Here is a 14,048-nt window from a genome sequence, read left to right on the forward strand (position 1 = left end):
CGTGTCTGTAGAACAATGGAAGAAGTCTGTCAAATTACCTGTGAGAGTGTTGCCTCCCTTGTAAGGCAGGTTTTTGACAGCATCTATTACTGCATCTTTTGTGCTGAAGCCGTTCAAGTGCCACTCAATTCGTGGATCTCCGCTGTACTGGGCCAGTCCTAAAACACATAGAAACACCAGGGAACACATTGGCATTTTATAGATCAATTGAAAAGTTCCCTAAATTAATAAATGATCCTGTAAATCTATGTTTAGGTCAAAACAGTGAGTGAATTATTACGAATGAATAAGAGTGAATTCATGGGACCCACCAATCCGGGTTTTGTCTATTCCCACATCGAAGGCGTTGACCAGGTTTTCAAGGAACATGCGGACCAGACGGAAATTGATTCTTCCGATACTCCAAGATCCATCGACCAGGATGACAATATCTGCGACGGCAGGAGTTGTGCATACAAACTGATCCACTGGATTATGAGAGATAGACAGAGAAACAGAAAAAGAAAATTGAACGTCGTTGCACTTATACAGTCCCACATGGCTATTGTCCCCTGAAGAAACAAACAAACTCAGCAGTCTGCGGTCTGTGAATGCAGGTACGGTTTTATTGAACCACTTTGTCATTGCACAAAGTATCATCATAGGGCAGGGAAGCACATGTATGATTTATGAACACAGCGGCAACAATCAACCAAAGCAAAATTATTTTACTCTTTCAATTTTTAACAGCAATAGTGAGAACAGCTCTGGGATCCACACCGGTTAGAGACAACTGATGGCATCTTGAAACTCGATCAAATCATATGTGTGTTTATGTCTCTGTGAGTGTGACGGTAACTCCTGGCAGCCCTACTGTGCAATAACTACACATACACACACAGCGGGGGTAAAGTGATGAAGTGTCAGTACGGGCAGTAAATCTGAGGAGCGCAGGACCACAGAGCTCAGCACTGCATCATGGGAGTCTGTTTTGTTCCTCCCTCAATCATTTATTTTCACAGAAGGCCTTATGGCATGATACAAGTCTTCTCTATAAGAGCATTAGTGTTTGGCACCATCTACAGAGGGTTGAAATACAGAACAAGGAAAAACTATAAACTCTAGTCGCAGACATGAATACGAAGAAACCCGTTGACACAAAGATGGCAGCGAGTAGACAATGGAGGCTCTTAATCTGGGACTAATAACATGTTTCTAAAAGCTTAAAAGTGGAGAAATTTAAAGAAATGTAAATTTCGGTAAAAAAAAAACAAACATTTCTTTCCGAACCAGATTTTCATTCTTCCATGGAACACAAACGATTAAAAAAAAAAAACTTTCAATATAACGGAAGTGCCTGAGGACTTAAAAAAATATGCAAAAGGACCATAAAAGTAAAGTCAATATAACTTATATTGCTTTTATTTGATTTGATATTTTTTGGCGAGGCACTGACAAAAATGTATTTTTCAAATAATCTTTTATTTCAATGAGTCGCTAACTGTTGGGACCACCAGAATCAAACAGTTCAGAACTCGAGAACCAAATCTTTGATTTGTAATGAACGATTCAGTTTTGTGTCATCAAAAATATCTGACTCAAAAGAACAATTCATTCACTAATCGTATATTGTTACTCTCTCATGAGTGTGTCAAGATTATTATGCCTATTAAGTGAAGATTTTCAGTGAATAACTAGTCAAATGTTGATATCTTATGCGACAATTTTCAAAGAATTTATAGTTTGATCCCGTGATAAGATTTTCAGTGAATAATGATGAATTTAAAATGTTATTTATTATGTGAATATTTTCAGTACATAATTATTTAATTTATCACTTATGTGAATATTGTTCAGTAAAAACCATCTAATTTATCTCTTATGTGAATGTTTTCAGTAAATAATGACAAATTTGAACCCATTATGTGACAATTTTCAATGAATTTAAATTTTGATCTTGTGAGAAGATTTTCAGTGAATAAGGATTTACATTTTATGTTATTGTATTAATTGATAGTTTTGATGTATTTCTTTTTGTATATACTTTTGTATACAATATTTATTACATACAGCTATCATATGATTATAAAAAAACTTTTAGGCAATGTAGCACATATGTCATATGTATCACTTTTATACTTCTATGTTATTTTTTTGTTATGTATTGTTATGTATGTGTTGTGGAGCATGACAGCCTCATCCCTCATTGACTTTCATTATTACCTTTTTGTGTTTCATGAATAAAAAATGACATATAAAAAAACATCAAGGTATGTAAATAAAGACTTTTCTTTTAAATAAAGAAAATAATTCTCATTTTTGAGTGAACTACCACAGTATAGACAGGTACTGAAAAGCCCATCATGGCAGGCAAATCTATTAGGCATGTCTATTGAATCAGTTTAGTTTTACCACAACGAAACGATTCGGCTCTGAGAAAACACTCAATAAAAATCGCAATTCGATTGCTGCAAGATGCTTAATTAACTCCTGCGCTTCTTAATTCCTCTCTAACTATTTATGTCTGCAAATAGTGGCGTAGTTCGATCCATGTCACTACACAAAGAGTGGCTTGTCAAGACACAGGTACCTTCTGCTGTTATCAGTGAGCCATTGAGAGCCCTGGTATCACTAATCCACGCTAGCTCCTCTATCAGAGAACACAGGGCTGATTGTATCCTGAGATTCAGAGGTGAGGATACATCAGACCCATCAGAGATCCGGCAACATCGATTTATTAAGCCCTAAGTGACCCTGGACTTATCTACTAAGCAACAGACTCCTCATTGCCGCCTTGGAAAACCCATAAAGGTCATGCGATTGCAATAGGATGCCATGGAAGTGCTTGCTGCAATGCTGTCGGGCTGCACAAGCTCTTTTGGCTTGCGGGACGTCCTCTGGGAGCTCTCAATCATACATATGCTGGAGGAAAAGAAGAAGAGACAAGCAAATGAGATTAACACGACAGACAATGCAATCAACTCTTTCGCATCCTTCATGAATGCAAAATCACAGCAGTGGCGGCTTAATAAATGCACTGTGCATGTATAGCTTCATTAATTATGCCTTTTCTGGCTTTAGTGTCGTCGTCGTTGTCTGTGTGTACCATGGCAGTCTCCAGACATATGAAATATTCACTAGAGGTGAGACGCCACAGTCAGGTCCCGTGGTAGGTCACGTTTATTGTTCTCATTAGATGCATATTAAGATTAACTACTGAATAGACACTCGTGCTGTTCCTGTCACAACTCTCGTGTCAAAAATTTGTCAGCTATCTTGACTCCCTTGTCGCTGCGGTGTCTAGACTACTAATGTGGGGGGAAGGAGAATTCTTGCTCTTTCAACATTTTGAATAATGAGTGAGTTTTTAGTAAGCATGTCTTTTTGGCCACCTTTAAACTCTCTTTGAGGTGAAGTCATTAAGAAATACAGGGATGTTGAAGGGATAAAGATATAGGAAGCCTGAGGTTATAACAGACTGCTTGATATCTGAAGTGGTTCTTAATATGCTGACAGTCTCACCAAAATAATTTATTATTATCAGTGTTGATAACAACTGTGCAGTGTTATGCAGTTTTTGTGGAAGATTTTTGTTTTTTGATGAGTACCGTTTTTTTAAGAACAGTATTTATTTTAAACAATATAAATATATTCACTGTCCCTTTTGTTTAGTGCATCTTTGCTCAATAAAAGTATCAATTTATTTAAAAACTTACATAACATATAACATAACATAATAGTACAACATAACATAATAGTGCAACATAACATAGTGTAACATAACATAGTGTAACATAACATAACATAACATAAAATAGTGTAACATACCATAGTGTAACATAACATAACATAACATAACATAACATAACATAACATAACATAACATAACATAACATAAAACATAACATACATAACATAACATAACATGGGCCCTATCATACATCCGGAACAATGCAGCGCCAAGGCGCATTTGCGTCAATTTGAAAACGAGATGTGTTGCTATTTTGAGGCAACTGAAATAGACTGCGCCATTGACCAACTGAAACCTGGTCTAAAGTCAATGGCGCAATATTTTTTTTGTTATTTAAAGAGTGCATTAGTAATTTGAGCCTATAGGCGGGTACACAACGCACGTACACTTTGCTTATTACACACACAGGGACGCACAGCAGCACGCAAACATCCCAAATAATGAAAATAAAAGGATTATTATTTGCTCTCTGGAGAAGCGTTCAGTCGTTTCGCTTGTAAATTCCTCCATGTAAATAGTGAATCTGCCACGGCACAGCACAAATGGCATTTAAAGGGAATGTGAGATGAGACTCTGATTGGTTTATGGCACATGACTTGCAAAACACACCCATTACTCATCAAGAGAATAGGGACAACCCTTTTAGACCATGCACCGGGCGCGCCGACCATTTTTATCGTCGTTAAGCTAGCAAAAGTGGATTCGGACACGACCTAAGCGCATGCTCTAAAGCAGAGGACGCAAGTGCACTTAGGTCGTGTCCGAATCCACTTTTGCTAGCTTAACGACGATAAAAATGGTCGGCGCGCCCGGTGCATGGTCTAAAAGTGTTGTCCCTATTCTCTTGATGAGTAATGGGTGTGTTTTGGAAGTTAAAATAGAGCCCCATTTTTGAGCTAAAGTAGCATATCAACAGGAGAGAGAGGAAAGGGAAAAAGGCGACTGAAGAGTGGAGTGCGATAAAAGGTATATCCAGAAGAAGAGCCCGCCTGGTACTCTCAGGAGCATGTTTAAATAACATTCAATGAAGGTTCACAACTCTCACCAACAGATTTCCCCCTCTATTCCCACTTTTTCTACATCCTAAAAAAGCAAGACAGAGGTCACTGAAAAAGTGAGAGGAGGGCGGCAGATCTATCTAGCCTCTGTCGAGCTTTTTATTACGGCAGCTTTATTCCCCTCTCCTAATTCAGCTCTCGCTCAGACTGCCGGCCATGCCAAGTATGCTATGGGTTGTGACGTCAGCAGAGCAACATAGCCAACTGCCAAAACAATGGGCGAAGAATGGGCGCCTTTGTTCTAAAAAGCACACAAAGTTAATCAGTCCACTCCATCTAAATAAACCGAAAGGATAGATAGTATGCAACAGCCGGGGCTCTTCTAGGGCTTTTGGGGGAAACTGAAAGAGGCCTATAAGACATTTAAGCATGTCATTTTCCCTCTTAATAGGACTTGAAGTGACAAGAAGAAATAAAGGGGGAATTCGAGTTTACAGAGGGCTGAGAGCACAGTGCTGTGGAACAAGTTTTAGATTGGGAGAAGGATTGGCGGGTTGTGGCGTCACTACATAAGGCTCTGCTCGTGATTATGAATTAGGTTGTGCTGATTTGGCACTGAAATATATAAAGGCAGTATGGCTCAGATAGTTCTTAGAGATGCATGATACACCTGGACCATATTGGTTATCAGCAAATATTACCGATTTTTATTTGGATATACTGCTGTTCAAATGTTTATAGTCAGTAATATATATTTTCAACAAGGAGGCATTCAATAAGTTTCTAATGTAAAAAAGATTTCTACTTCAACTAAATGCTATTCTTTTGAACTTTCTATTCTCAAAGAATCCTGAAAAAAAGTATCACTTTCCACAAAAATATTAAGCAGCACAACCATTTTTATTATTGACAATAATAATAAATGTTTCTTGATATTTAAACCATATTAAAGTTACATTTTAATTTTAAGTTAAATTAAAATACCTTTTTTGGTAACACTTTATAATAACTGCACGCTATTAATCATTAGTTAAGCATGAGTAAACAGTTAATTCATCATTTATAAAGCATTAATGGACATTAAAAAGCAGTTTATAAATACAGCTATAAATGTTTTTTTAAATTATTTATAAGCATATCTACATTGTGTTTAATATTTGTATTTTCATTCTTTGTTAATGATTAATGAATAATTTCTAAATTAAGTATAGCATTATTTACAAACCAGTTTATTTAAGAGTTGTCAGTGGTTCATAAGATCACTTAGAAAGTGTAGGTAAATGTAGTAAATTCAGGTAGTCATAAAGCATTTAGTAGTGGTCAGTTAACTATTTTTGTGAGCGCATCTAAAGTGAGGACTATTCATGCCTTGTAAAGCATTTATAAAGGAGATTTAAAGACTCAGTTATCTTCTAAACAGAAAAATGAAACAAACACAACACTGTGATACAGAACATAGACATATTTAACAGCCTTTAAATCTCCTTTATAAATGCTTTACAAGCCATAACTAGTCCTCACTTTAGATGCAGTTATTATAAAGTGTTACCTATTTGGGTAAAATAGTTATTTTAAATTGTAAAAATATTTCACAGTATTATCACATAAACTTAGACATTATCACATAAACACAGTATTATCAAATAATTTCAGCCTCAGGTCTTTTAAAAACTTAAAACAATCTTACCAGCCCCAAACATTTGAACAATAGTGGATATTACCTGATATTGGATAATTAATTGGATTTTTTTTCAATAGAAAATAATTTTAATATCTGTCATTTAACAGTTATCAGCCAAAACACAAAAATGATCAGCATCAGAAAGATTTGTAGAAAATTTTGATATCACCTTTTATTCTTTTTATTTTCAATCATGTAAAATTTTAATTCACTAGAAATAATGATCAAGATAATACAGATAAAATATATATGTTTCACTGATTGATTATAACTATACTGTAAGTAAATGCACATTTGTTTGTGAAAAATTAAAATCAGTAACTACAGCAAACTATATCCTGTATCAGAAATGCACTTGTCTTTGGGAGTCAGGTATACATTTGAATATCATCTGACTAAGTTTGGTTGAGTGGGCTGAAAGTGGGAAACGCAGACCCGGGGCCCCCCGGTTCCGGCTCTCCTACCAGACACGAACCTACGGTGTGGAACGGAGTTATGAGAGCGAAGAAGAGCATTTGTGATGTTGACGTGTGGGAGCAGTGATGCAGCCCACGTCTAGATTCCTCCAGGCAGACCAGCTGGAAACTGTAATGATTACTATTCTCATTCTCATAGCACTCCTGTTAGATTCTCATTCTCATTCAGCACTAAAGAGGTCAGGCATTTTCAGACCAGACACGCTCAGTCTGCACACTAACCAGTCTGTTCAATATGCTTCTTTTCATTTAAATGTTATTCAACTGTAAACTATATGGTTCATTTAAGTGCAGCAGATGATGGATCTAAGAATGTACCCTCAGTGTTTGACCAAACAGAAATTGGATTCATGAATATTGACCAATCATGTGCCTTATGTTGAATTCACTGTCATGTAAAAAAACATCAGATGCCTCTAAGCCTCCCTCTGAGAATGTCCAAATAATTCTGCCCAATCTAATAGCTTCCATACCACATTGAAAGGATCCAATCCTTCAAAGTAAAGGAATTTCAATCATTAATACGGTCTGCAGTCCACGGCTTCTTTACAAGCTCATGTCTTTTTTTTTCAGATGACCATTTCTCCCAGACACAAAGATGATTTATTGCGGGGCCTCCATTTATCTGGGAATGAAATTGACTATGTTGTAATTCTGTCTGATATTTATTTAATTTTTGGGATGCTTGTATTATTTTCAAGCAGCATTTTTACTAAAGCGCAGGCTTTGGGCTATGTCTGGGCTGGAGGGATTGTTTTACACCCCGTCTGGGGTTTGCGTGGGAACAGGCACAGACCGAAAAGGCCTCTAGACACTTTGAACATGTCACCGCTAATTTCCAAACTGCCCTTCGGCTACACACTATATAAAGCATCTGCTAACTGGGCTCTCACAAAAGGAGAAGTGATGTTATAGGCACAAATAAATATAAAACAGAAACCTACAGGGTTTGGGTAATCGTGGCTACGAAGCAAGGCTGCCTCGGCTTGTCAAAGATTGCTGAAGAAAGATAGTTGCATCACACGCTGAGATCGATGGTCAACACAACTTTTCTGAACTTCCAGAAATGTATTTCAGAGAAAAGGTATACATGCAATAAGCCTCTCTTGGGTATAATGCCCAGAAGGCTAATCAATAATAAAAACACACTGTATCAGTGTTCCTCTTTTTCAATAAATGCCATCAGACACACCATTTACATATATTATAAAACATACAGTGACTCTACACTGCACATAACGAGTAACTTAGCAAGTAACTTAGCAAGGTAGTAAATTGTCTCTGATTCAACTCCATGCATATGCAAACTGTCCAAGAGCCTAGAAGAGAATCCACAAGTGTTGGAATCTTGGAATCAATTTTTTTATTACACAGCTTTCTGAAATACTTGGTCATCCTGCAGTCAAAAATGCTGCAGAATGACCGCTAAGCTATTTATTTGACCTTTATATGTGGCAAAAATCTGCTACACTGAGGCATTTCTAGGTTTTCTAAGTTTTCTTGTCTTGGGGGTTCTGATTATAAGCTCATGTGGAACTAAACCATTAATTCATTTTAACTGCATCAGCAACTAATAAAGAGTCTTTGGGCCTTGTACCCAGCAGAGTCTACTGCATCTTGCACCCAGCGCAAATGACTTTGTACACCGACGCATGTATCGTTCCTATTTTGCACCCGACGCACAGTGGACTTTTCCTTCCACAGATGCACGTCGGTAAATTAGGGAAAGAACTTGCGCTTCCAGGGGTGGTTCAGCGAATAGAGGAGTCATGTTCTGGCGCAAACATTTCCTGGAGCTATTTTGCAGTTTTAGAAAACAATTCCACCACAGACCAGGAAAAACCTAGTCTAAAGTCAGTGGCGCGTTATTCAGATGCTATTTTAAGGGCGCATGCTTGGCCATAATGTAGCGTGTGCACAACGCTCATACCCTTTGCTTCTCTCATTTACACAGACGCAGCAGTTCCCATTTTTTCAAACCATACATAATTACAAGGAAAAATATTACCACATGAGGGAATCATTGTGGTGTCCACGAAGATGTGAAAAAATAGGTATAAATCTAGCTTACACATCTACCCAAATGATTATACGCCTGATAATAAGCCTGATAATAATACGGATAATAAGCAACTAGTTTATAGAGAGAATTGGACCCTAAACTAACGTGTTACCATTAATGCATATTAGTGCCCATGAAAATTCTGTCATCCTTTATTTACCCTCATGTGCTTGCAAACCTGAGTTTCTTTTTTTCTTTAGTGGAAAAAGATACATAAAAACATTTGTTTGGTGTTTTGTTGGTGTTTTATGTTTTGTTTCGGTTTTGTTGCATGTCGTTTGATGTTTTGGTTTTTATTTTGTGTTGGTTTGTGTTGTTTTATTTAGTTTGATGTTGTTTTTGTGTGTTTTTTGTTTGTTTTTTTGTTTTGTTCATACAATAAAAGTTAGTTGTTGTTTGGACCCCGCTGGCTTTCAAAATATATTCTTTTGTTTTCCACTGACAAACAGTGGAGTTGGGGGGGTTCGTGAACTATTCTTTGAGTGCAGGAGGTTGTGAGTTTGAATCTTTTTCGAAAAACAACTTTTAAAAAAAAAAAGAAAAAAAGAGCGTTCAGAATCTTCGGATGGAAGATGTGTGCAGGCAGTTCTCCAAATATTGCCACTCTATGTTACCTACTGGGTCTGCCAATGACTAGTGAGGAATGGATAAAACTTAATTCAATGATCTTTGATGTTTCTTGACTGCTGGAAAGGGGAGAATTTAGAGTGAAATCCCCTCTGATAACTTACTGCAGCAACGTGGAGAAAGTCAGATTTATAAGAGCACTGACAGCTGAATTAATCTCCGATTTGTAGAGAGGAATATATGCAAGACGCAGAGCCCCCGTGTTGTACACTTTTCAAGCGTCTAATATTTGCCCTACGTATATATCCGTATATATTATGTATATATATTTTATATATTATGTTGTTCATACTTCCAAAAAGTAGAATCTGTGATTCCGAATGACAGTATCCACATAGGCCCGGTGACTGACAGACGCACATTCTCCTCAAAACATTGGATTCATCCGCGCTGTGCCGTGCCGAGGCACAACCCACGTAAAGTAGATAATTCCGCGAATAACTGTAATTGCAGATTTCGCACAGAGATGGCGACAAAGAGGAAAAACTACAGACTGCAGCTTTAAATAAGGTGGACAGGACATACAAGTTTCATCCACTTCATATACCTCTTGGTGGTCATTTTGTGATAATGACCTTCTGATTGTACATCATCCATTACTTGTATCCCATTACATCATCATGTTGCAGTCATCCGAGATATCAATATGACTAGCACTTCCCCAGATGTCATTATATAGGTGATCCTCATAGGGGTTAATTAGTACTCATTTTCATTAAGCTATAGGCCAGACAGGGTGCAGTCTAAAAGTGGCAACAGCTTTGAGAGATGTTGCACTTTAGCATTTACCGTTTTAGAGAAAGACTTTGAAATGTGAGCACGGGGAATTAGTGCCAGAGAGGGAAATAATGTGGATGAGAAAGAAAGAGCGAGAAAAGCCCACCTCACCCTCCTAGTGTCCTTTGCTGTAATGAGTGAACTACTTTTTATGTTCAGAACCCCCCCTACATCAGCTTCAGTTCAGTCCGATCTCTGACCTTCTTCTCATGTGCAGGTGAAGGACAGGACAGAGAATCGCTATCCCACAAGAGCCACTAATATCCAACTCTGTGTTTCATCAACTGCCAGTCAAACCAGCCCACACACCACACCGAATCTCGGTCTCCATGCGTGTGCATCATAAAAAACAGTCCTTGGAAAAAATGACCGGAGGCATTACTAAATCCCGAGGGAGGGCAGAACCTAAGTAAATGATAAACTGGAGATTAACGTGGCGATACATTTTAGAAGCTGAGCGTGCTTCCTCTCAAAGGTTTGACAGATGTTAAGAAAATATCAGTTTGCCCTCGAGTTGTGCCTTCCCTCAGGCCTCGAGCGCTGGCACTTTATATGGGCGAGGTGTCTGAGGAGAACTCCTTATTGAGTCATCCATTAGCCGCCCAACACGGCTTTAAACAGACAGTTGTTGGGTTGCCCCCATTTTAGGCGTTATATTCAAATGTAATGAGAATTTGTGCTCTTAGGAAAGATACACATATCAGCTTCAATCTGACCACAAAAAGTATCCCGCAAAAAGAAATTAATTTCTTAATTTGAATTTAATTATTTTTGTCTTGTTTTTCAAATCTAAAAATCCTTTAAACATCCTTTAAAAAGTATTACATTTACACACAAAGCAATATTGTATAAGATATTAGGACGTCTCAGAGATTCAGTGCTATTTTGATATCATTTATATATTATTATAGTATTTATTCATATTTTGAATTAATTTCTATTTGTACATTTTCACTTTTCATTTAAATTTTAGTTTAAAGCTTAGTCATTTTGTTGTGCTTTTGTCATTTATTTGATTAGTTTTTGTTTAATGTTTTTATTTAGCTTTAATTTTATTTTATTTTGGTTTTATTTTAATAGAATTAGAATTGTTTATTTCAGTTAATTGCCATTTCTGATTTTTTAAAAGTTTTTTAAAAAGTTTCTTAAAATTTGTCATCAAATATTTACATTTTGTTTTAAATATAAATTATATATAAATATAAATATATATAATAAGGTTACATATTTTTACTGGAAAACAAAAATGCTGATAAAGAAAATGATTTTTGCAGTGTTTCATCACAATGTCTTTTTATTATAATATTGCATTGTTCCCTAAAGAGGATTTCATCCTAGATTTAAAATCTTAATGACCCTGAATCGCTGCCAAACTCTCCTCCTAGACATATGAATTCATGGAGAGGGACCAACACATCATACTCCCAGATGCTTAATGGTGCTTGTGCAGAGGACAAGCTCCACACATATATTCACAGTTATGCCCCGCTGGATTATTACTGATTCCCCCGGTGGGAGGCACTGGGGCAGAGGTTTTATTACCACACCAGAGAAGAGCGTTGTAAATACCCATCACACACCTTAGCAGAGACTTGTATTAGCGTGCAGCAGACGTCCTGTAGGTCACATGCAAGGTGAGAGTTGACTTGAGCAAAATGAAAGAAAATACAGTAAGAGAAAAGAGGAAACAAAATAGGACAGAGATGGTCAGGGGACACAAAGAGAAAGAGTCTTGTTTTTCAGTATCTATATACACAGCATATATACTGTCACATGATTCAGAAATCATCCTAATGTGCTGACTTGCTGATTTGGAAAGTTGTGCTGCTTAATATTTCTGTGCAAACAAGACATTTTTTTCAGGAATCTGTGATCAATAGTAAGTTTAAAAGAACAGCATTTATTTGTCTTATAAATATTTTGTAACCTTAAAAATGACTTTACTAACACTTGGTGATCAATTGATCAATGGTGATCAAATGCATTGTTGCTGAATAAACATTAATTTCTTTCAAACAAAAAAATTTTTTATTGACCCCAAACTTGTTTTTGCCTTAATATATAAATCAATTTTTTAGACAGATAATGTTTAAGTTTTTTTTTTTAAGTTTAAGCTGAAATAAACAAATAAAATAAGCTAACGGGGTAGGAAAATTAAACTTAATTTAATAAATATTATCTAAAAACATCTCGTAATATCTTATGAAATGTTCGTTTGATCTTGTTTGAATATATTTAGGTACTTTAACTGGAAAATAAGACAAAAATACTGATTAAAATGTGTATATTTTTGCAGCGCATTACCACAGCCTTTTTGCAAGTGTCAAATGTGACAGATTTGGTAAGTAGTAAGAAAAAAAGATCTGTCCAACGCAATATATTCTCACATCAGTAACCTCATCATCAGAATGACACAATCATGTACCATTCACAATGTTACAGCCGTCGGATCTGCTCTTCATATTCTCACTGCGTGTTTGAAGCAGAGAAACATGGACAATGTGAAATTTCCACTATAAACGGCAACTCTTGTTCATTGATCTGAGACCCCGGCAAAAGCACATTGGCACACACACACACACACAGATTAAATATACGGCTCTCCAGGCATTATACCAACTCTTGATGATTACATCAGAGCCTCACTGGCCCTGAGCTGCCCTCTCTCTTAATTACAGGAAGGGATATTAAATCAGGCATGAACCAGGGTGTCCCACTGCAATAGTCTCATGTATGGGGGTTGTAATTTACCTCTACTTCCTGCTGGAACACCTATAGTAACTAAAAACGATATTTTCAGGCCTAAATATAAGATTTAATTGCACATAAAATATCCATCCATTCGGATTACAGTTTAAATGGAAACAAATGAATAAATAACTAATAATGTGTTGCATATTTGTCAGGTATACATAAATTAAACTGGTAAAATACTAAACCTGGTTATATTATACACATAATATTTATTAGTACTATAACAGAAGTTTTTTCCAGTTTCAACCCGTTTTATTTATGAATGACTGACAAATGTGCATCACATTAAGTTTATGTTAAAAATGTAACAATTCAAAAGGATGGAGATTTTAATACGCAATTCAAATGCATAAAGTTTTTTGGAGTGTACGGTAACAGATTAATAAACAAACAAAGGGTCATAGAAAGCAAAATTCGCTATGGGACTGGACATTGATCTGTCTTTAATGTTCCGATCCCAAAGAAAAGTATTTCTATCGCATGAAGGGACCAGATTAGAGAGGAAACAAATCGCCTAACAGCTTTAGTTTAATTCAAACCCCTGGTCCCTAGACGGCCATGACGGTCACGAAACAGCACTATTGAAATGAATTCAACAGCGGTTTATCCCTTACACACGCTGATTCTGCCTAATGGCTATAACAGGTCTTTTGTGGACTTCCTGATCTAGTACTGTAGTTGTAATGAAAAATTCAATCAGGCCTTAATAAACAGCTGGCCCATCTGAGTTTGTTTGCTTAGTATGGGCAAAAGGCCAGGTGGACAGATGTGTGACGCTAAGCAGTTGTAATGGCCTTTGGTTTCACATCTGGCACAGCAAAGATCGGCGCTCTCTCTTGCAATATGGCTGATGTGATTACACCAGTGCTACTACAAATTAATCACAAAACAGATTCCAAATACGCTCACTTAATCAGCACAAGAATAAGAGGGAACGGCTGCA

At 36.7% G+C, this 14,048-nt stretch overlaps 1 protein-coding gene across 7 annotated transcripts in view; it reads right to left on the bottom strand.

Moving 5' to 3' along the window:
* Nucleotides 1–14,048, bottom strand: part of col14a1a (collagen, type XIV, alpha 1a) — a 143,710-nt gene that overhangs the window by 108,595 nt on the left and 21,067 nt on the right. For all 7 annotated transcript variants that reach the window (XM_077209533.1, XM_077209539.1, XM_077209520.1 and 4 more), the window contains 2 exons: nucleotides 312–467; nucleotides 39–158 (listed from right to left, as the gene is read on the bottom strand). In XM_077209533.1, the coding sequence (XP_077065648.1) occupies nucleotides 39–158; nucleotides 312–467 (276 nt within the window). The remainder of the gene's footprint in view (nucleotides 1–38; nucleotides 159–311; nucleotides 468–14,048) is intronic.

The sequence above is a fragment of the Siphateles boraxobius genome, unplaced genomic scaffold (assembly GCF_051911475.1).
Source record: "Siphateles boraxobius isolate OS27281-9 unplaced genomic scaffold, OSU_SipBor_1 12, whole genome shotgun sequence".
NCBI lineage: Eukaryota > Metazoa > Chordata > Actinopteri > Cypriniformes > Leuciscidae > Siphateles > Siphateles boraxobius.